Raw genomic sequence first — 23,980 nt, 5'->3', positions numbered from 1 at the left:
CAAACTTTGACCTGCATCAGTTAGTTTTGATTGGGCATGTATGTCCTTGTGATATGTTCTGTTCTCTGATTGGAGGATCTTAGCACAAAGGCCAGGTTTACTCTACAAGTGTTTGCTGGCACACCTATGTTATTTGGGTGTGAAGAAGTGTGATCTCTGACCAGTGTAGCTGTGCAGGCCAAAGCCCCTAATGTAGACACAATTATACCAGCAAAACTATGCTTTTGCTGATAGTTTGTTTTGCTCGGGAGGGGGAGGGAGGGTAGAAATAAACTGTACTGGCAAAAGCTGTAATGCCCATATAAACTGTGTCCACACTAGGATCGCTTTGCTGGTGTAATATACTGGTATTGCCACACCAGCAAAGCACTCCTTTTGTTAATCTGGCCTAGAAATCAGGCATTTCCTAATCTAGTGATTGGGAATTCAAAATTTACTTGACACCAAAATTCCCCAATAATTACTTGAAAATTGCTCAGCATTCCTGCCATTCTCTTTAAAAACGGCTGTACACTCCTGGCAGGAGACTCCTTCGGTTAGAATATATGGGGAAAGCCGAAAAGAGGCTGCAAACACTGGCAAATCAAAGACATTGGAACAAATTTTGCAGAGTATTTGGCCAAGTTCCTTGCTAGTATTAATGGGGGCAACAACAGTTTTGCCCTCTTGTGCCAGCAAAGAATTTGGCCTGCTTTTGTCATAGGTATCCATTTCAATCCCAAAGCCTGTGTACATCCTTCGTGAAACATCGAGGACCAAGTCCATCCTTGGTGCAGCTCTGAGCAGAGGATTCTTCTCCGCTCCCTCTCAATGTCTCTCCCGCTCTCCTTTAGTTTTCTATGTTGTACAGTCCCAGACCATCCTTTGCCAAGCCTCCCTGTCCTCTCCCTCCCACATCGATTGCTTTGGGTTTCCTGCCAGAGGATTTGTGTCTGTGTTTGAACAGCCAAAGCCAAGGATGTTTCTCCATGTGAAATCCACCCTTTACCCTAACATCTTATCTGTCCTTGCCCCCACCTCCACCCCCCCCCCCCCCATGGTGTCATTCTGTCCCAGCTCCCTGTGTTTGTGGTAGAGTTAATGTTTACCATCATCAACTCCGCCTGGCTCTTGCTATCAGTATGTGCTTCTTTGCAGAGGAGGTAGGTGGATGTGCAAAGAGAAGAGAAACATCAGTTGCCCCTGCAGGTGATTTTGGAAGTAGTTTCTCAACCAGCTCCATTCATGACCGTGACCAAAGCCCTTACATTGCAGTTGTCTGCAGCACTAGACCCCCATCACAGAGCAAGCTGTCACTGTTGAATATAGTAGTGTTGGTTTGTAGAAGTCACCCTCCACTGTTGTTGTTGGCAGATGGGGCATATTGCTTCGCTCCTGGCGATGCTGAGAGACACACATCTGTGTCCAGTCTAACTTCAGCCATTCCACTTTTGAGTGTCTGGGGTGAGAGAGATTACTGAACCAAATGCAAGCTGCTTGCCTGCTTCCCCAGGAATCTCTCTTTCGCATCAGTGAGTCACAGTCCCTGTGCCTGGGATTAAGCCCTATTCTGGTTCCTCTGGCTTAGCCAGAGCTGAGGTTTTGTAGATGTACTTGTGCACAGTTCTTTGAGTCTTTTACTGGATACACTCTGGCCCAGCTCCCACAGAATCATCATCATCATCAGTGACCCTGCATTCTGAACAGGAGCTGTGCCATATTACCAAAGTCTTCCTGTGCATGTCCTCCTTGGAGCATTTCTGCACTTTAAGGGGGATGGGGTAGTGAGGGGGGCAGCCACTGTGGATTGCAGAAGTTTAAACCAATCTCCCCTGAAACTCTCAGCGAGTCCAGCTGCCGGAGCTTGAAGGCAATCCTCACCCTACCTTGCAAACGTGGACCTGGTTACTGAATAAAAGGAAAGGAGTACTTGTGGCACCTTAGAGACTAGCAAATTTATTTGAGCATAAGCTTTCGTGAGCTGCAGCTCACTTCATGAGTCTCTAAGGTGCCACAAGTACTCCTTTTCTTTTTGCGAATACAGACTAACACGGCTGCTACTCTGAAACCTGAATAAAAGGAGGAACTCAAGTTTTTCAAAGGCATCTTGGGGTTATAGAGCTCCAGACCAGTCCAGTCTCCCCTCATGTTGCTGATTTCATCATAGCTGTGCTCTCCTCCTCCCTTCCCCTCCCCCTCAACGCAAGCTCTGTCCAACAACTTTCCATTACAGGAAACATCTGTTGGAGGCAGGGCTGAGCCTGGGTTACTGCAGGGCATTGGCCGACAGAGTTATCCAGATCCAGTAACTTAAAGCATGTGCAAATCATTTCAGTATCTCCCCACCCGCGCTGTCCATGAGAAAAATTAACAAAGACCAAAGCTGCCTTTCAGAGCAGAAAGGAGATGGGAGAGGAGAGCCTGAGGCAGGCGCTGAAGAAATAAGTTACTGCTTCTCTGATCAGCAGGCTGTGTTGGTGAGCTGCATACTGGTGTCCTGAGCAGCCTCGGAATTTGAGGCTAGATCTGTGATTTACTGCTAACACTGTGGGGTCCTGGAGAGCTGGACTATGTAAGTGTCTGCTTGTCCTGAGCAGCCGTGTCTGTAAGGCACTGCTGCCCCCTTGCAGCCCCGCTTGGACTCTTCCAGCTGAAGGCACTTTTGCAGTGCTCCTTTAAAGGATACTCCCGAGTGGTGACCAGTGAGAGAGAAGCCACAAGAGCGCGAATAGTGCTGACCAATGAGTTCCCCTTATGAGCCACTTTTTCAAAGTCTCTTGGAGAGTGATTCTTCTCTGGAGCTGCAGAGACTGCTAGGGCAGAAGAGCTGAATGTGAGGAGGAGAGAAGCAGGCTGCTGCTGTGTCTTCATTCATTGACTTTGAATCTGAACCAGTGCAAGTGGCAGTGTGAGCCGGAGAAGGGGAGGGTGGCGGAGAGGTCGAAGGTATCGAGGGGGTGTCATGGATTGCTTGCTGGAGTGTGGTGCGCTCTGGGGCCCCATGCTGGGTCAAGAGAACGAGGAGTTGCTGTGGTACCTGGGGGGGCTGAACAGTTCACCCCAAGAATATGACAGCCCAGGATCAGAAGAAATTCCAGCCGTGAGTGTCTTCATTTATCAGTGTCACAGAAGTTCTGGTGCCTCCTCTCTTTGCCACTTAGATCCCACTGCCAAACAGAAGACTCTGGAGAGTCCAGTTTTTAAATATGGAAGCCCTCATGGAGAATCCCAAGCCCAAACTGGGGATCGGAATGTCCCCGACTGCAGGGGAAGGTTCTGATCCAGATCCAAAGTTTACTGCTCAACTCAATCTCTCTAATGGGCTGAACCAAAACCTCAGTTCTGATTGCACCCCTTCTCCTAGCTCACCCCACCATGAGCTTTGGAGAAATTTGGCTCCAGGCTGGAACTCCTCCTCTGGGCCCACCTCTAGCCCTGAGCCCACATTTGGATGCTCAGATTGGCATATTGGTGAGTAAATTCCCAATTCACACACCTGCAAATTTCTGTGTCCAGTGCAAGACTGTGACATGGTAATGAAGTACCTATCTTTGGGTCCACAGACTGTCTCTGAAGGACCTAGATGACGCAAAGAGCTATTAATGGCTTATTAATCAAACTCGAAGGGGGGTGCAAAGGAGAAGCAGCTAAATTCTTAGTGAGACAGTTCTCAGGGGAATGAGAGGGGCTGATTTTTGCATGATTTTTTTTTCTTCACTTCTTCCTGTGCTAATACTTTTGTATTACACATGGCAAGTAATCTCCCTGGTGTCCTCTCCCTCCCCTTCCTCTAGTAGAAGGCGACTTCTGAATTCCCTGCGTTCTACCCTCATTCACCTGTCTTTCTGACTCAGGGAACGTGTTGCCCTGCAAGAATAGGGGTGGGAAGGGATTAGACAGACGGGGCTGTACTTCAGGAGAAGGGAGCATTCTGGATTAGAGGAGAGATGTGCTACATTGGCATTTCTGCCTGCTTCCATTCATAGCTCTCAGAAGGCTCTGCCGGCGGGGAAGGTTCAGCCATTCTCAGAAGTCAGCATTGGCCAAGGAGGCTGCATTTGGCCAAGATTACCGCTCCCGAGATGGATTCATACTAAAATTTAGTAAACACAGGAGAGGAGCCAGCTCATGGTCTTGCTGCAGCCAGTGGCAAAACTCCCATTGATTGTCTTCATTTGGGCCAGCGTAAAGTCCCCACATGCAGCCTCTCCTGTCTCCCACGGGAGTGCTGGCACCACACCAGTCGGCAGGGAGAGCTCCAGACTTCAGCATCCATGAGCTCCCAGTGCCAGTGTTTCTACCTCATTCTCTGCAGCACCTGACACTCGGGTTCCTATACCACTCCCTGCATTGCTGTCTTCTGGAATAGCTGGTGGGATGCACCACCTCCAGAGCTCCTCTAGCACCTGGTGCTGGGAAAGTCTGCAGTCCATGAGAGCTTCCCTGCAGCTGTCACTGCTGTGCTGTTCTACGCTGCCGTCGAGCAGACCATGGCATAGCCCTTCTGCTTGCTGCTCCCACTTCTCTGACAAGTCAGGGTCTCTTCCTCCTTTATTCCTGCCTTCTGCACACTTACTAAACTAAGCCCCCAATCTTCCCCTCGATGTGTCACTGGGATAAAATCTCCTGCTTTTATAAACTCATTGAATCTCCTCCTTGCACCCCATGCCCTGATGTCCTTGTCTTTCTCTCCCCGCCACTCCCAGTCCCTCTCTAATGGTCACTCTGTTATTTGCAGGTGTTGAGTCCGACGTATAAACAGCGTAATGAAGACTTTAGGAAACTCTTCAAACAGCTTCCTGACACTGAGCGCCTCATAGTAGGTAAGGCTGGCTGGGCTCCTCCCTGCCCTTCTGCACTGTGCCCTGCTAGGCTGTGGGCGGACGTTTCGGGAGGAAGCTCAGGGACAGGTGCATGAGTCTCTTTCCTCTAGAAAGAGGTCACCCTGAAGCCTTGTCTACACTTGCGGTGGTGTGTAGGGTGTGGTTAGCTCCACGCTGCAGTGAAAGGCTGGCTGCATCCACGCTGCCGTGCGTAGCTCCATGCCGCAGTGAAAGGCCGGCTGCGTCCACGCTGCCGTGTGGAGCTCCACGCCACAGTGAGTGAAAGGGCAGCTGCGTCCACGCTGCCGTGCAGAGCTCCACGCCGCAGTTAGTGAAAGGGCAGCTGCGTCCCGCGCTGCCGTGCGGAGCTCCACCCAGCAGTGAAAGGCTCTGGCACAGGTGAGGCTGATTCCCCTGTACTCCACCCACCTAAACAGTGCCTCACCCTCCACACAGCTGTTCACACCTACACTAGTGGAATGTGCAGTGTCCGTACTCTGCATGCAGCCATAAGTATAGTGAACAAGCCCGTTGCCTGCCTCCCGTATATGTAGGGCCCGATCCTCAGCTGGTGCAAACGGCCCTTTTGCTGCTGGCTTCACTAAAGCAACACTGATTGGCTCTGCCTGAGGATCTGGCTCCTAATGGCTTCGAGAGCCTGGAGAAAAGTCCCCTTCCCACTTGGTGAGTCAGGTGAGGGGTTAGCCTGAGAGCTGGTTTGCAGCTGCTAACTCATGTTACCTACCACAACGATCCTTGTCTGATGGAGGGGAGAGTATCTGAGGGAAGGGGAGAAGAAAGGGCTGAGTATAAGCAGGCAATGAGTAGTGTGTGGAGGGGTGGGGGAAAGGAGGGTTAAAGCAAAGGCCTCAGCACAGATGGGTAAAGTTTAAGCCACCGAAGAGGTCCAGCTGTGCCAAGTTCCCATCCAGCTCCACGTTCCCCATATGTGTGTCAGGAGGAAGGTCCAGAGTTGTCACGTGGGCCTTTTTCTTGTTTATTTTGGGTTACCCACCTTAGCAGTCGCACTGCTCCACCTTCTCCCTGTAACCCCTCCTTCACACCTGCTCTGTGCTGCCCCTTCACACGGTGTTGCCCGTTTCTCCCACTCCCAGTTAAGCCACCGTGCTGCAGCGATTTGACTACTGCCCGTCGCACTGCATCCGTTCACTCGTACTGTGCGTGCGTGATGATCTGGGAACCACCCGTTACTGTCTGGAAGGTGCAAATGCTGAGGAGGGAGAAGAGCTGTTGGGGATGGTTCAGGCGGGCAGAGCTATGTCTAATGGCACCGAACAGTGGAAAGGAAAATACAGGCATTTTTCCTGGCTCAGCTCTTTGACTTGTTTTGGCATAGTTGTGGTTCTGTCTGGCCTGCCAGCTCAAGCAATATGCCAGTGCTCCTGCTTCCTGCTTATCTTCTGGTGCCTATCCACAGATTACTCATGTGCGCTTCAAAGAGACATTCTCCTGCAGGGTCGACTCTACCTCTCCGAAAACTGGATCTGCTTCTACAGCAACATCTTCCGCTGGGAAACACTGGTAAAGACCCTCTTACTTCTCCATCAGGGTTGTGATTTTCAGGGCTGTCAGGATTTTCTTGCCCATCTCAAAAGCATTCTGGGCATGCTGTGACTTCTTCGTTAACTCACCTCTTTATCCCCTTTCTCTTTCTCGCGTCCCTTTTCTCTTGTGCCATGGCCCTGACCATAGCTGACAGTCCGTTTGAAGGATATCTGCTCCATGACCAAGGAAAAAACTGCACGGCTCATTCCTAACGCCATCCAAGTTTGCACTGACACTGAAAAGGTATGTCCCAGAACCCTCCACTTCTGGCCAATCTGCACAAGGTGCGTGCTAAGCTAGTCTGGTGCCGGGGTGGTATAAATACCTAACGTGGGGTCAGCGCTGATGTTGGCCTTGGGTAGACGCAGAGATGCAATATACACACTGCATACTGCTAAGTGTAGCTTTGGGGACATGAGGGTAATGTAGGGACAGCATCCAGACCCTGAGATAAGGCTGGCTGATCTAGGGACAGCGAATGGATTGTTGTGTGGGGAAAGGGTTATGCAAGGATGGCATTAGGGAAAGGGACTGGGAAATCACTAATCCCTGCCAGTTGGGCAAATCATTTCCCCTCTCTGAGCCTCAGACTTCCCATCTCTAAAATGGGGATAATGCTATTTACCTTACAAACCCCTCGCACATGAATTTTTGACTCACAGTGTAGGTTATTGAGTTAATGGCTACTTATCATGTCCTCAAACATGCTCCCTTGGGTAAGTGACGCTCAGATCCCCCCTTTGCTCAGTAGTTGAACAGTTCTGCTTTCAATAAGCTCATTAATTCTCCATGTGTTCTGCTCACGAAGGCTGAAATCGGGTTCCTCTGTTTTTTGCTGGCATTCACTTTTTCTCTCTGTCTCTGCCCTTTCAGCACTTTTTCACTTCTTTCGGTGCCCGAGATAGGACGTACATGATGATGTTCAGACTCTGGCAGAATGCTCTCCTCGAAAAGGTACGGAGACTTTCCTGTGTGCGTGTAGCAGAGCTCCCTGCTGCCTGGCTGGGGCAGTCTGCTTGCTTAATGTGCTGCCCCAGCTCAGACCCATGCAGGAATCCACAGTGCTTGTGACTAATCCATATACATGAACCTGTAGGTATAGTAAATGCACATCTATGCAAGCAAATCAGGTAATTGTGCAAGTGCAATTACCCCTGTTACTCACAGAATTACTTTTATGCATAGGCATATCGGCACACAAATTAAAGCTCCTCTGTTGAAAATGTGTCCCACCTCTTTTACCACTGCTGGTGTATGAATACGTGTGTGGCCCAGCAATAGTTTTCGTAAGGCCCTCATTTAAAATTAACTGGCCCAGAGAAAAGTAGTTCCTGCATGTAGCAGAAATCTCTGACCACACAGGCAAAGGGCATAACAGGCACACAGTGCAGGAGGGAGAGTCAAGGATGGGACAGAGACAGAGCATGAGTCTATGACATCCCAGAGTGTGTGGGAGCAGTAGAAAAGATGCAAGACGCATAGGGTAACACTGGAAGAGTATGGTTCCAAAAAGTGCCAGTATATCCCACCTATTCTGCAGCAGCTGGAGTCCCGAATGTATCTGGTTTGACTTGCAGATTCCATCCTGTACCAGTATGTCCAGCCTCATTGCAGGAGTGAGAGTCCAGGATGGAACAGATAGGACTATCAGCACGTGGAGGTGTGCTCAGCAATGCCATAGGAGTGTGAGCTCACAACACGCTAGAAATGTTAACTAAAGCAGGCCTTGATTTCAGGACAAGGCAGTGTTAGCATGTAGCAGGATAAACTTCTCTCTGCGATACCTTAATGTATCACCAGTGTAACATAGTGATTGAAACAGCCTTATTTAAATTCATATTGAAAGTCTGTGTCCTTAGTTCAAGGCTTGAAACAAACAGGAACTGAGATTTGGAGCGGTGAAGACAGGAAATACTTTAAGCTCTTTCCCCAAATTCAGGGCCCAAGGCTGGTAGCAGGGAGGGAGAAAAAAGAAAGAAACCCAGCCAGGTGCCCTTGATAAAGCATATGAATTGAATAGACTGCAGATGGGCAGAGGATAAAATGGAACTAGATTGCCTCCTGGTAAATCTGTTTCCCATTTGAGCCTTGCCATCATTTTGACGATTACTGTGACATGGTTAAATCATTGAACCTTGATTAAGATTTCCTTCCTTGTCACAGACAGCAACAACTGGGAAAAATTCAAACCAACCAACTCCAGAAAGGTTCACGGGATTTTTATTTTTTTTAATTAGTGAGAAATCCTTCTTGCCTGTCATTTTATTTCCTGTTGGAAACAAACCATCCCTTTATTGTCCCCCAGAACCTCTACATCACAAGTTCTGCTGCCTCTTCTCTGCATAGTTGGAAGATGTAGTCACGTTCTGATCAGCTGATCTTGATCCCCAAAGGGCTAGGTTTTGACGATTGACCTTCCCTGTAATTTTGTTTCTCTTTCTAACTAGTAGCGTGTATGATCTTTTCACAGTAATGCCACGAGTCCATCTCTTCACAGTAACGCTAGTCTTCTCAATTTAAAGCCCCAGGGGAAAATATCTTTGTCTCCTCAAAGCCACTTAAGGTTTTTTTGTTTTGTTTTGTTTAATGGCTTTCTCTGTAGCAGCAAAATGTGGGCAGCCTCCATTAAAAAAAAGAAAAGAAAAAGAAACAAACTTGTCAAAAAACCCAGAGGTCCTTTGTATCGTGTCAGTGGGAGGGTAAAAACACACATGAAGGAGAGAAGAGCTTCCTAAAGGAGCAGAACTACCATGGTTGATGATATTTATACAGCACTATGGGGATATGCAGGGAGATTTGTCGGCAGGTCTCCCTCTCCAAGCTGCTCCAGGGCTATCCTCGTCCTGGTGCTTCCTCTCCTCTTTCCCAGGCATCTGACGAGCCATGAGGTTGTTGTATAGGAAATCAAGGAGGTGACCAAAAGCTATCTAGGCCAGAACTTGAGCTGACAGCAAAAGCTTGCATGGTAATGGTGTGACTACTATATCAGGGTGGTCTCTAATCTGGGGCAGTTTCTGTATGTGGCAATATGTATGCTCACAGCATCACTGGGGTTCATTGCCAGGAAGAGACTGTCACGAGCTTGTGGCCCTGGGAGAGAAGATGCTATGCCACGGCGAGCTACATTACTGAGCTCTCACTTCAGCTCCCCAGGCAGGAAATTAGCCTTTCTGTGAAAATGAAAGAAATGGCTTTAAATTGGTAAAGAAAGAGAAAGAAAGTGAGGTGAGCAGCATTGCAGGAAACTAGAACACCCAGCAACAGTTCCCTGCCTTAGGTCATGGACAGAAACTTCCACTAGTTCCCCTCGGGCTGAGACCCCCATAGGCCTGACCTGTATGCCAGCATGTTTATGCCAGGCTTTTCCTGGGCTCTGGCATTCACTGGGCCGGAGTGTTATCTCATGGTTGGAGAAGAGGAATAACTATCAGGTGTCCTTGGTTCTATTCACAGCTGGGACACCTTGGGTGAGTCAAGCGTGGGTGTTACGAGGATGAGTCAGTCATTGTTAGGGTGGCACACTGAAGGTGTGAAGTGCTATGTAAGTGCTAAGCGAGATGAATTAGTTAGTGTCTGGGATTCTTAGATGGAAGGTGTATGGTGTTATCCTTTCCGCCCTCCCCCTGTAGCCCCTGTGTCCAAAGGAGCTCTGGCACTTCGTCCACCAATGTTACGGGAACGAACTGGGGCTGACCAGCGATGATGAAGACTACGTGCCTCCTGATGATGATTTCAACACGATGGGGTGAGTAAGTGAAACTAGCTCATGATGAAGGATTGTGAATGCTGGTGATGCCTTCAGGAAATTAGGACCCCCATCCCTTGCAGGCCTCCAACTACCATTGAACTCAGTGTGCAAGGAGTTGTGGGATCAGGCTGGAGATCTGCACTAAGCACCTAATGCTGCAGATGCTTATCATGGACCATATCCTTTTACCTGTCAATGGACCTTCAGCACTGAAAGAACAGTGCCCTGCTATTTGAGTTAAAGGAGTAGTAGCTCTGTTAGCAAGGAGCAGGCTGTTACACTGACTGGAGCCAGCCACTGCAGCAAGCACATAGTGTTTCACACAAGCCAATGCATTATCCTGACAGAAGATACCAAAACCTCTTGATAATTTGTATAAGCACCTGAAATGTTGGGGGCTGGAACCATGTTGGGAAAAGGCTGTTCCCACAAGATTCCCAGTCATTTCTGCTTCCGCTCAGGCTGGAAATACCATGAGAACATCCTTATTCCAATGTTTCCCATCTCCAGTCCCGGCCAGAGGTAGGAAAATACAGAGTTAAAGACTGGTGTGTTCTGTCTGGATTTACAGCTACTGCGAGGAGATCCCTGTAGAAGAAAATGAAGTGAATGACAGCTCCTCCAAGAGCAGCATAGAGGCCAAACCTGAAGCTAGTCCTCTGCTGCCCAAGAAATCCATCACCGCCAGCACGTTGACATCCACGGGGAGCAGTGAAGCGCCAACTTCGGTATGTGTCTCCTTCCCCTACCCCGTCCCAAATCTGATTGCAGACCAGAGGCCAGGAGCATACAAATAGGCTGATGGAAAGACAGGCTATGACTTAGAGGAGAGATTCAGGTCGATAATTTAGCAATCTGCAGAAGTTATGTGTAATCTCTTGGGGATACTGTTGTCTCATTTATTTATTTATTTATTTAGACCTATACACATACCCTTTAAGCAGGGAGTTCCTGATCCTCCTCCTTTTGACAGTTCTTAAATAAACCGTGCTGTAACAGGCTGCTCCTATAGTTTCTCTTCCAATGCAACCAAAAATAACCCACCCCCAAAAGCATTGCTATGATCTGCCGTCGCGACCCTCCACAAGGGAAAAAAAAAAAAGAAGGGGGACCTGCAGCCTGCCATGAAAGTCATTAACCATGCCTGTTATATTTTGGCATCTGTGGGCCCAGATTAAAGGAAACTGATTTTTCAAGATAGATTCAGGTTGTTTGTTTTTTCCCCTCTAAAATCTTTTTTCACTCGTGGCGTCACTCCAAGGCAGAGTTAAGGTGATTGAGGTGGCCTGGCTGCACGTTTCCACACCTTGACAAGTTCGGATTGTGTTGGGGGTTTAAGCTGAACTCTGAATTTCCTGGGTTTATAGTGCTTGTTTGGGGGATAATTGCAACTTGGATATGATTTTTTTATTATATATCCTTATGTTTATGCTCAACCTTAACTGAAATATAAAAAGGTCTGTGGGAATACATGATATAACAGCACACACATGCACACAAAGTATTAGCTTGATTTCCAGAGGTGTTGAGCAGCCCCAGCTTCTGTTGAAGTCAAAGGGGGCTGCAAGTGTTCAGACCTTGAAAAATTGGTCCCTGTGTGTATTAAAAATAAATATATCAATTAGGGCTGTTGATTAATTGCAGTTAACTCGTGATTAATTCAAAAAAAATAATTGCAATTAAAAAAATTAATCGTGATTAATCACAGTTTTAATTGCACTGTTAAACAATAGAATACAAATTGAAATTTATTAAATATTTTGGATGTTTTTCTATATTTTCATATATATTGTATTCTGTGTTATAATTGAAATCAAAATGCATATTGTTTTTTATTACAAATATTTGCATGGTAAAAATGATAAAAGAAATAGTGTTTTCAGTTCACCTCATACAAGTACTATAGTGCAGTGTTTGTTGTGAAAGTGCAATTTACAAATGTAGATTTTTATTTGTTTGTTTACATTTGCAGGATATAATGCTGCCCTCTTCTTTTTTACACTGTCACCAGAAAGTGAGAAAAGGCATTTGCATGGTGCTTTTGTAGCCAATATTGCAAGGTATTTACGTGCCAGATATGCCAAACATTTGTATGCCCCTTCATGCTTCAGCCACCATTCCAGAGGATGCTTCCATGCTGATGACACTCGTTAAAAAAATGATGTGTTAATTAAATTTGTGACTGAACTCCTTGGGGGAGAATTGCATGTCCCCTGCTCTGTTTTACCCACATTTTGTCATACATTTAATGTTACAGCAGTCTCCGATGATGACCCAGCACATGTTGTTCATTTTAAGAACACTTTCACTGCAGATTTCACACAACACAAAGAAGGTACCAATGTGAGATTTCTAAGGATAGATATAGCACTCAACTCAAGGTTTAAGTATTTGAAGTGCCTTCCAAAATCTGAGAGGGACGAGGTATGGAGCATGCTTTCAGAAGTCTTAAAAGAGCAACACTCTGATGCGGAAACTACAGAACCCAAACCACCAAAAAGGAAAATCAACTTTCTTCTGATGGCATCTGACTCTCATAATGAAAATGAACATGCCTCGGTCACTGGTTTGGATCGTTATCAAACAGAACCGGTCATCATCATGGACTTACGTCCCCTGGAATGGTTATTGAAGCATGAAGGGACATATGAATCTTTAGAGCATCTGGCACATAAATATCTTGTGACGCCGGCTACAACAGTGCCATGAGAACGCCTGTTCTCACTTTCAGATGATATTGTAAAGAAGAAGTGGGCAGCATTATCTCCTGCAAATGTAAACAAACTTGTTTGTCCGAGTGATTGGCTGAGCAAGAAGTAGGACTGAGTGGACTTGCAGGCTCTAAAATTTTACATTATTTTATTTTTGAATGCAGGTTTTTTTTATATAATTCTACATTTGTAAGTTCAACTTTCATGATAAAGAGATTGCACTACAGTACTTGTATTAGGTGAATTGAAAAATACTGTTTCTTTTGTTTTTTTACAGTGCAAATACTTGTAATCAAAAATAAATACAAAGTGAGCACAGTGCACTTTTTATTCTGTGTTGTAATTGAAATCAATATATTTGAAAATGTAGAACACATCCAAAAGCTATTTAAATAAATGGTATTCTGTTATTGTTTAACAGCGCGATTAATCGTGATACATTTTTTTAATTGCTTGAGAGCCCTAATATGAACCCTTCCCACACCATCAGATGTCACTTTGGGCAGGAGCATGGCTCCCCATCCTTGTATATCATGCGGTTTGCAGGAATGGCTACCTTGTTGTGCTTCTATAATTTAACTTTTTTTATGAGGATAGGTGGTTTGCCCATTGCTCAGCCCCAACCTGGAAGACTGCTTGTCCTCTGGGCTCCTCTAGTCTTTGACCTGTAGGGTGTCTGTGTCTCAGAGAGAGAGCTATGCCAGTGGGAATTTTAACTGATAGGGGGCATATGTGTGTCAAAATTGCATTGCATAGTTCTCTGTGGTGGCATCCTGATTGGCTTTCTTGCACTCTGTCCCCCTCCCAGTTTGACGGGATGCTTCCGGAGGAGGAGGAGTTGGTGGAGAGTCCCCTTGAGAAGGAACTCACCCTTGAAAACATCATTGGAGACAAGATAGAGATCATCACCCCGGTGAACTCCCCTTCCCTGGACTTCAACGACAATGAGGACATTCCAACGGAGCTCAGCGACTCGTCAGAGACCCATGACGAAGGTGGGCAGTGATGGCAGGTATTGCTGTCCTGTGGTGTCCCATGATGCACTGGTGCTATCTTTCCCAATTGGAGGTGTTGGTGGGGATACTGTGCTACCCTCCTTTACTGGATCCATGAGGTCTTTCGTGTTCTTTCGCACCAGGAAGACACCAGCAACTCAGCATCGTGGGCCAGATGAAAGGAAATAACTCCATGGGGTGAATTACACTACTAATGTTATGGTCATTGCCCTGGGGGCATTAAAAGAAAGGGAACCAGCTGTGTCTCCTTTGGGCTCGTCTCCTTTCCCAGACTGTCAGTGGTACTGTCCTGGCACTGCAAAAGGGGAGCCTTTGAGCCTGGTGCAGCGTTCTTTGGCCTGAAGGCCAGCAGCACGTTCACCCATCTCTGTCTCCCTGCAGGAGAAGTTCAGGCCTTTTACGAGGATCTGAATGGCCGGCAGTACATGAATGAGGTGTTCAGTTTCAGCGTGGACAAACTGTATGACCTGCTCTTCACTGACTCCCAGTTCCAGAGAGATTTCATGGAACAGCGTCGGTTCTCCGGTGAGCCATGCACCATCCTAGCACAGGCCCCACGCCCAGCAGCTGATTCAGGCAGCATCCTCTGAGCGCTAGGAGCTAAGGGCAATGCAGAAGGGGGCCTCTGCATGTTGGTCTGGAGCGCGCAGCTTAGAGGCACAACTTAGCGTAATGCTGTTGCTGCCACAAGTGTACCTGGAGGATGAGGCTGGCTGGGCTGGCGGTACCAATGGGAGTCCTGAAGTCTTTGGCAGTTCCAGGCTCCATTTAAGGTCAGCCCACCCTTGATCACACACCCAGCTCCAGGCACCAGGTTACCAGTAGAAAGCATCTCTGCCTCCTCATGCAAAGCCTAGCACATCACAGAGTAGCACAGTCTGGAGCCCAGGCAGGGAGTGATCCTTGGTGTAGTGCAGTCCATGTTTTTACTGTAGCTCTAACATCGTCATGTGGGAAGACAGAGAGACCCCCTGACCCTATCCCTGATGCTGGACAAGGGGAGAGAAACCAGACCTTGGAATTCCTCAGGCATTTCTAAAGCTAAAGCAATGCTACAGTGAGCCTCTTTCTACATGTTTTCTGCCTGTACCCCAACTGGCAGCCTCACAGGACTGGAAAAGTATGGTGGTTGGAAAGGTCAACACAAAACTCTTTTATTAAAAAAAAAAAATAGATAAATGAAGTGAATGTGAGCACTGTCAGAGGGTGCAGGATTGACAGCCCTGGAGAACGATGTTCTGGTGTATCTGTGGGACAGTCAGCAGCTTCCCCAGCCTGTCCACATTAGTGTGTCTCTGTCCTTGGAGAGGCCATGGCTAGGGGAGGGAGAGGTCTTCAGTCTCCATGGTCCATTTCAGTCCTCTGAGTCTCAAGCCGGCCAAAGAGGGGAGCAATGAGGGCCAATCCTGTTGGGTCTGGGTGTATGGATAGCTTCCCACACCTCTGTCAATTCAAGATTCTAACTCGGTGGCCTTTCCTTTCCAAGATATTATCTTTCATCCTTGGAAGAAGGAAGAAAACGGCAATCAGAGCAGAGCAATCCTGTACACGATCACCCTCACCAACCCTCTCGCCCCGAAAACTGCTACTGTCACCGAGACTCAGGTACGTGGAAGCAGAATAGGAAGGTGACAGAGACTGATCAGAGACTTATTTTAATACCCCGGGCTCTGGGATGTGCATGTGCTCTCTCACTCTCGCTCTCTCCCCTGCATGGCTTCCTCTGTTATTAATTTGCCACTCATTATCATTGCAAATTCTAATAGCTAATTTGTGCTACAGGGAAGTGACTGGGAATTTCCAGGTGAAGGGAAAACTGTTCCCAGAACAAACAGCCTAATTAAACAGCAAAGCCACTGTCTGCACCAGTGGTTCCCAAAGTACAGCCTGTGGGGCGACTTGCTAGTGGTCATTAGGGAGCAGGTGGGTCACATGGAGGTAGCTCCTCCTCTTTCCAGCTGCCTGTGTAGGAGTCTAGGCTCTTTATTGCATAGAAATGCTCAGAGCCAGAGGCCTGTAAAAGCAGATGGAATCACAGAAGAGGAGCCAGTCTGGCTGTCTTCACTTAGTAGCTGCAGCTACATAGGAGGAAGCTGTAGCTCTGCCTTGAGACCAGAGCCTGCAGTGGCACTGGAGTTGCCAGCCACAGCCCAAGAGAAGAGTATCCAGGCAAGCAAGAGAGAAAGTAATGAGGCAGCCAGGAAGAATGCCCTGGGGAGCAGCGGGAGAAGACGACAGTGTGGCTGAACAACTTGCCTGGGAGGGCAGAAGAGATGGGAACCCAAGCAGCAAGGAAGCATTTGTAGGTGAAGAAGAGGACTATGCAACAGGGAAGCATATGCAGGATGGAAGGAGAAGAGGGCCAGCCAGGTGTGGGAAGGCAGAGTAGGGGGAGAGAGGCACAGAGCAGAGTGGGGAAAGGGGGAGATGAAATGAAGAGCAGAAGGAGCCAGTGCAAATAATTTTATTCCCAAGGGGACAAAGCACTTGTCACTCTACAAAAGCGGCAAAGAGTCCTGTGGCACCTTATAGACTAACAGACGTATTGGAGCATAAGCTTTTGTGGGTGAATACCCACCTCTTCAGATGCAAGTAGTGGAAATTTCCAGAGGCAGGTATAAATATGCAAGCAAGAATCCCTATCACCCACAAAAGCTTATGCTCCAATGTGTCTGTTAGTCTATAAGGTGCCACAGGACTCTTCGCCGCTTTCACAGATCCAGACTAACACGGCTACCCCTCTGATACTTGACACTCTACAGAGAATCTGACACGGTTTGATCCTTCCTTCATGTTGTTTTCCTGCCTAAGCAAATGCTTAAGCTCCTACAGAGGTGTTATCTTGGTGGATGAGGACGTGGCCTGCATTATCATGATGGGAGGGGAGGTGTCCATGTCTTCCCAGCAGAGTTAACTCCTCTTGAGTTAGCCTAGCTCGAGAGAGCGTGGCCCCACTGTAAAATGACACCTGAGTTGCACAGAGTAATGCGTTGGCAGCTAATGTGTTGTGCTCACTTATCTGTAACCTGTATCTCCTCTCCTCCGATGGGACAACTTGAGTTAAAAACATCTCCAAACTTGAGTTAAGGGTTTCTGTTGTGTGGATGGGACTCAAGTTAGGGGCAACACTCAAATTACAGTGTAACTTGAGTTACCTTTGCAGTGAAGACAAGCCCTATGAAATCTCTGGAGAATCCCTGGTCTTTACAGTCACCTCTGTTAAAGTAATGAGGTTACCTTGTAAAGTAAATGGACTAGACTGTCTGTTGTCCTGCACCTTGTGTAGCCATTTCCACCAGTGCAAAGCTGTTCTGAAGTGCTACCAAACCCAGAGAGGTAATGATTTACACTCATTTTGCACTGGTGTAAATGATTTTGCAGTGCACAGTGCAATAGAGAATTGGGCCCACTGACTGCAGTAATTGATTATTCTATCCAGTAGGGCAATGCTACTTAGCCTTCATGCCAAGAAACAGATATTTATGTTGTTTACAAATATTTGCAAAATTCTTCCCTCTGTACAATATAAAGAGCCAGAAACCAGTTTATTGGGGAACGTTAGCATTGGTCAGTTACATAAGTCAGCTGGGATATTGTTTCTGATGGGATTAGGTGTGTAACTAACCAAAATTGCTTGAGTTTGGAATATTATTATCAAATTTCCAATTTCAGATTTGCCATAGGGAAATACTTGAGCTTAAATTTTGTGGGCTTTTTTTATGAATATTCACACCAGGAAAACTCAGCTGCTAACGGAAAACTTAACACAAAAGGATCACAGAGGTGGCTCTTACCTCTGCATGAGATGTTTTGCATGATTGCAGTGAGGAGCCATGCTCTGCCCTGGCCTCGCTCTGACCAGACTAACCACTTCCCTGTGCTCTCCTCTCCGCTTTGCGCAGACAATGTACAAAGCCAGCCAAGAAAGCGAGTGCTACGTGATAGACGCAGAGGTGCTAACTCACGACGTCCCCTACCATGATTATTTCTACACCATTAATCGCTACACGTTGACGCGTGTCGCCAGAAACAAAAGCCGACTCAGGTACAGTACTCGGAGGGACTGTGGATTTGTTGATGAAGAAAAATACTCATCCACTGGCCCCTCTAGAGCAACTTTCCTCCAGGATCTCAAAGCACTTTACAAATAGGAAAACTTGAACTCCTGCCCTTTGCTTTACAAGGGAAGGGTGGAGAGACTGCAAGAAGCCTGTCTGTGCCCCCTATACCTTAACCCTTGCAAGCAGAACCTCCCCATAGCTCTTGAGAGTGGTAGGAGAGGTGGCTACCCAATCCACTGGCCTTTGATCAGGCAGTGTAGTTGCTGCAAAGAAAGTGTGGGTTAGTGTTGGGAGGTGGCCGAGAGCCAGAGAACCTCTCTTGGAATAAATGGTTCATAGGGACAGCTGCTGTGTACTATCAATTGAATCTTGTGGGCAATGGGAGGCACCGACAGAGAGCACAGGGCTGTGAGAGATTCATAGGGTAAGTGGGGAAGCAGAGCTACCAGCAAGTTAGTACTGGGTACAATTCTGCAGCCTTGGAGGTTTGGGCTGGGCTTGGATCAGTGCCCTAGTGTTTGGCTGTGTGTTCCAGTACACGTGCAAACTTGCAGGGGAGGGGAGTTTTGAAAAGGGGCTGACAGGAACTGCCACAGGGAGAGGCTTTCAGGAATGGGCCACAGGCAGCAGTTTGGCATTTCAGGACCCAGCCAGAGCCACCATCAAAATCATAAGAGGGAGAAATAACACGTACTCAGTTGCTTTAGCAAATGTTTGTAGGCTGTGGGTTCACCCGTTCCCACTGCATCCAGGGGGCAAAGATTAGGAGGTGACCGCTCAGGAAGAACTGGGTTTGTTCTTTTCTTCCCTCAGGGTTTCTACAGAGCTACGCTACAGGAAGCAGCCGTGGGGACTTGTGAAATCCTTCATCGAGAAAAACTTCTGGAGTGGCCTAGAAGATTATTTCCGTCATTTAGGTGAGAGCTGCAGTCACTCACACTGCAGCCATTACCAAGGGGCCGTGGTGTGTTGATATCAGGGGGTGTGCACATGCATCCCTGCAGGCGGGCAGTCTGGTGGTGTGGGATCCAGTAGCGGACTAGCAAGGGTCGGCTACCGTGGCTGGGTTTTAGACAGAGCTGGGTGATGTCATTACTTCACATTTAGCGCTGCCCATTAAAATGTGCAGGTAGTGAGAGCTCAGTGCTTTAGCATGAACCTGACATTCGGCCAAGTGAATTATGGGCATGCGTGCTTTCATCTTCTGGAGCTGCCAGCACTGGGCCCTGCTTTGGCAGTGGGCGCCCTGGGTGGAAACTGTGTTGTTATGGTCCCAAGCGTCTGTGAAAGTGACCTTGTACAGAGAGACCCTCAGGTATTTTCCCTTGATATTAAACACGTTGCCTGACTCACTGCAGAGAGCGAACTGACCAAAACCGAGAGCATGTACCTAGCGGAGATCCACAGACAATCCCCCAAAGAGAAGATGAGCAAACAATCCACGTTGCGCCGAAGGAAACGGCCCCACGCCCACCTGCGGGTGCCACACTTGGAGGAGGTGCTGAGTCCCGTCACCACCCCCACAGATGAGGAGGTTGTGCATCGAATCAAGCACGTGGCAGGTATGGAATTGCCAGCAGGGAGCTGGGCTCTTCAGGGATTGTGATGGGATGGGGCCGGGCCAATCTGGGGGCCAGGGGTGGAGTGGGGCTGGGGGCTAGACCCCTCTTGGAGGTAGGGGTCCAATGGATCACAGCCTGGGGTGCGATTGTTGGAGAGGGATTTGGGAATGTGGAGAGGATAGGAATTGAGCTCTTCCTAGGTCATAACTTAAATGCATGACAAAATGCTTCCCCTCAGGTTCCACGCAGACGCGGCATGTCCCTGAGGACAATTCTGGTGGCTTCCATCTGCAGAGCGTCTCCAAGCTGCTGGTCGTCATCAGCTGTGTGTGAGTGACTCCTTACGCCCTCCTGGCTTGCTCAGTCTCTCTCCTTGGGTTCTCCTGTCTCTGGGGGGAAGGGAGTGGGTTGGATAAAGAAAGAACCGGATAGGAGTCTGAGTCACGATGTTGAGATGTGGATCATTTCCAGCAGAAGCTGCCCAAAAAGCAAAAAAATTAACCGTTTAAAAAACACCTCATAAATGTTCCATGTGGTGTAGTTGAATTCTAGCTCTGATCAAAGGTTTGGGTCAGCTCCTGCTGGAGATGATCCACATCGCAACATTGTGACTCAGACTGCTGTCCGGTTCTTTCTTTATTCAACCCACTCCCTTCCCCTCAGGCCTGACCTTGCCCTCAGCCAGGCAGAACCCTGCATTCCTACACATTCCTAGAAGTCCCGGGAGGTAACTCAGCTACAGAGTACGCTTTAAGAAAAGGAGTACTTGTGGCACCTTAGAGACTAACCAATTTACTTGAGCATAAGCTTTCGTGAGCTACAGCTCACTTCATCGGATGCATCCACTGAGTGCATCTGATGAAGCGGGCTGTAGCTCACGAAAGTTTATGCTCAAATAAATTGGTTAGTCTCTAAGGTGCCACAAGTACTCCTTTTCTTTTTTGTGAATACAGACTAACACGGCTGCTACTCTGAAACCTGAGAGTACGCTTTGTTCACCAGAGTGCTGGGGAAACGGCAGGCTGTGTCGGGAAGGGGAAATCTATAGTCGATGGAGGAAAAGCAGATGAGGGGCCAGAGAAATTAATATGAACATGAGACCCCATAAATAATGACTGAAGAGAAGGGATTGTAAATAACAGAAACATTTTTGGAAAGCGAGGAATAAAACAGCTTCTTTTTATTGCATCCAGCGTCTTGGTTTAGACATTTTGCAAATTAAGGATTTTGCACGAGTTATGCAGAGACTGTAATTTTTTTATTTACCTACTTGGTACCACATACAAACAACCTAGCAGTTCCCAGGACAGTGAAAATGTGGTGCATTTGTCATGCAAACTGTTATACTGGTAAAGGTAATGGTAAAGGTGCTACACTACGACAACAATGTGTTCAGTACATTGGTTTTTATTATATGTGACCAGTTGGTTTGCTACCTGTTTTTCTCTCATTACATTCCGAAGTGAAACCTTCTTGGCTACTTGCAAATATGTATGTTCTGGGTTCTGGGTTTGGGAGAAATTCCATCTTGGAAGGAAACCAGCCCATTAGGAAGAGATTTCTTAGAAGATAAAAAGTTGGGGGAGGGATGGGTGAGAACTGGGTGTGCTGGTACAATGGTTATAGCAGGCTATTAAGAATCAGTACTGCTGGGTTTTAGTCCTGTCTCTGCCACTTACTTCACAATGGCTACTACAGTGGTGGGTTCGTTACAAATGCACAGATGATCCAGATACGCTTGGTCTAGCTACAAGACTTCTTTTGGTCTCCATTTTACCCACCTGTAAAATGGGAGTCCTAATGTCTACCTGCCACCGAGGCTGTGGGGGAGGCTAATGCACTCATGTGTAAATGACTTTTTGGAGGAAAGGCACTGTACAGGTACCCAACAAAGTATTAATGATTTATTGTGACCTGCAGAGAGGAAAATCTTCCTCGGGACTTACCCTCACTGCAGCATGATCCTAATAACAGAGGATCCGCTGAACCAGCTTGAATAAAGCAAAAACAACCCCAATCTTTTGCCCCAAACTCAACCAGCCTTTTCAGAGGTTGGGAAAATTTGAATTTACCATTTTAATTTTACTTTTTAAATTGCTGTGCCTCTTTTTCTGCACTTCCCGATCCTGACTGAGATAAGGCTGGAGAAGCTTTCTCACAGAGCTTGTACATCTAGCAGCAAGCCAGATACTTCCTGCTGCATGTGCTCAGTAACTCTGGCACCATGGTAGGCATCTTCTGCTAGATGCACATTTGGCGGTGCTGCAGATATCTGCTGTTAGACTGACCTAGTGTATCTGGCAGCATGGCAGATGTTTGCTGCTGGACATTCCAGTACCTTCTCTACCAAAACACTTTCTGACGGATGGACCTGGCACATCCAATCGTTTTGATAAGAAAGCACAAAAAAATCAATTTAGAATAATCCCTGTTCATAGGCTACCGGACAGCTGTCTGATTGGAAGGACTTAGAAGCTACCAATGCATCTGCTTCCAAACTGGTGCACTGGAGATCAAAGTGTTTGTAATATTTTCAGAATGCTGTATCTTGCCAATGGCCATTAGCCAGAACCCTGTCCCAGAGAAATGGGGTTGGCCCACTGGTTCTGAGGCTGTGGAGATGTTCACAGACAGCCCCAAACACGGTAATTAAAAGCCTCCCATCTTGGCTGGCATCTTTTATCTGAGCCGCTGATGCACCTAATAGATATAACGACCGCAAATGCCAGGTTGCGGCAACCTTGTATAAAGTCAGAGCAGTGGCTGGCATGCTGTGCTGTCAGGCTCCTCTCACACAGCTTGGTGCAAATAGAGAAAGAGGGGTTTGCAGCTTGAAATGTGAATTTATAATCCGAACAATACCGTGTTCAGGTGCTCCATGTGTGCTGCTCTGCAGGTACCACCCAACCTCTGCTGTGTAGCGTGGGAAGGAAGAGCATTGTCCTTAGAGAAACACCCATGCAGCTCCCGTTTTCTTCCCTTCTCTCTCCTCCCTTTCCTTCCCTTCTGTGTACTATATGTATCCACCAGACATTCCTCCTATCCCTGTGCTGCTCTGTTTCTAACCTCTAGCTCCTCCATCTTTTCTCTTCCCTGCTCCCATTAGGATTTGTTTCAGGTACTGTCTCTTTTTTACCTCTTTACTCTTGTGTTTTTCACCTGCTTTTCTCAGTGTCCGATAGAACTCGTCACCCGCTGAGCTGGAATCCTAATGCACCAACCTTGGTCTGTATGTTGTCTGTTCTGATCTGTCAGTCTCCCCAATGCTCTGCCCTCAGTTGTGTTTAGTTCATGAAGTTCTGTCTTCGTCTCTTTCTCTCTCTCTCAATTAAAGTTTCTGGCCCTGGTCACCCAGTTCTTATTCAGGCAAAACTGCCACTGCCATCAGCTGACTAAGGCATCCAGGCCCCTGGGACCTTCGTGGCATTTTCTATGGTGGGATTTGAATGGTGTATATAGTCAGGGATGTTTCCACCAGTGTCTTTTTTCTCCTTCCCAGTCTGGTGCTGTTGGTAATTCTCAATATGATGCTGTTCTACAAACTTTGGATGTTGGAATACACCACCCAGACCCTCACCGCATGGCAGGGCCTGCGGCTACCGGAAAGGTAACTTTGCATTCATTTATCTTTGTCCCTCACTAACTATTACTTTGTGTGGACTTGGGTGGCTTTTCCAAAACTCCACAGTCCAGAGCTGCCCAGTTGCCTCTTTCCCAGCATTACACACTGAAGGAAAGATAAATTATTTGGGTTGGAACAAGCAACAAACAAGTGATGATTACACTGGGAGAGCAGGGTGAGAATCAGGCCTTTCCTGCCACAGACTGTGCTAGATGAGTAGCACTCTCCAATGGCTACGGCACAGGGCAGAGAGCCAAGGGTCACCTGGTGCTTGTTTTTGGCTCTGAAAAGGGCGTGTGGTGTAATATGTAGAGGGAGTCAGGACTCCTGTGTTCCATTCCTGGCTTTGCTATTGACTCTCTTGTGTGACCTCAAGCAAGTATTGTTACCTCTCCCCTCTGTGGCTCAGTTTCCCTGTCTATAAAACGCAGTTAACAGTACCTACCTTACCTGGATGCAGGTTGGGCGCTGCAGTGTATAATTAATTGAGTGCAGAGCATTGTGAGATCTTTGGACCAAGATACCCTGTTTGGGCATATCGTTAGTAAAGTATGCGGGGAGGAAGAGGGGAATATGAGGAACTATCCACTAGTTTCACTGTGTTCCCCAAAAGTGCCAGAACTGAAGCAACTTAAAATGATCATTGATAAATTTTTCAAGAGACTTAGGAACATTGATTTGAATGAGACTTCATCTCCTAGGTGCCTTGGACATTTTTGAAAATGGGACAATCTCTTGAGACACTTGGATGCTTCTAAAAATATAACCCCTTAAAAGGAGAAGGTGGGGGCAGTAATATTTTTCAGCTTCTGTTGGTGAGAGAGACATGCTTTTGAGCTATAAAGAGCTCTTCAGGTCTGGGAAAGGTACTCAGAGTGTCACAGCTAAATAT

General features: G+C 47.4%; 1 protein-coding gene across 4 annotated transcripts in view; it reads left to right on the top strand.

Annotated features, from left to right (window-relative positions):
• The window catches only part of GRAMD1B (GRAM domain containing 1B), a 226,579-nt gene that overhangs the window by 193,576 nt on the left and 9,023 nt on the right, over positions 1-23,980 (top strand). For all 4 annotated transcript variants that reach the window (XM_084611625.1, XM_084611624.1, XM_084611626.1 and 1 more), the window contains 14 exons: positions 4,718-4,802; positions 6,241-6,344; positions 6,516-6,611; positions 7,242-7,322; positions 9,998-10,113; positions 10,688-10,844; positions 13,636-13,822; positions 14,225-14,368; positions 15,330-15,448; positions 17,746-17,888; positions 18,718-18,821; positions 19,263-19,466; positions 19,705-19,795; positions 22,966-23,073. In XM_084611625.1, the coding sequence (XP_084467751.1) occupies positions 4,718-4,802; positions 6,241-6,344; positions 6,516-6,611; positions 7,242-7,322; positions 9,998-10,113; positions 10,688-10,844; positions 13,636-13,822; positions 14,225-14,368; positions 15,330-15,448; positions 17,746-17,888; positions 18,718-18,821; positions 19,263-19,466; positions 19,705-19,795; positions 22,966-23,073 (1,739 nt within the window). The remainder of the gene's footprint in view (positions 1-4,717; positions 4,803-6,240; positions 6,345-6,515; positions 6,612-7,241; positions 7,323-9,997; positions 10,114-10,687; positions 10,845-13,635; positions 13,823-14,224; positions 14,369-15,329; positions 15,449-17,745; positions 17,889-18,717; positions 18,822-19,262; positions 19,467-19,704; positions 19,796-22,965; positions 23,074-23,980) is intronic.

The sequence above is a fragment of the Lepidochelys olivacea genome, assembly GCF_965140295.1.
Source record: "Lepidochelys olivacea isolate rLepOli2 genome assembly, chromosome: 22".
In the NCBI taxonomy this organism is placed as follows: domain Eukaryota; kingdom Metazoa; phylum Chordata; order Testudines; family Cheloniidae; genus Lepidochelys; species Lepidochelys olivacea.
Note: the sequence above shows the minus strand (reverse complement) of the source record. Positions and strands in the feature narration are given on the sequence as shown.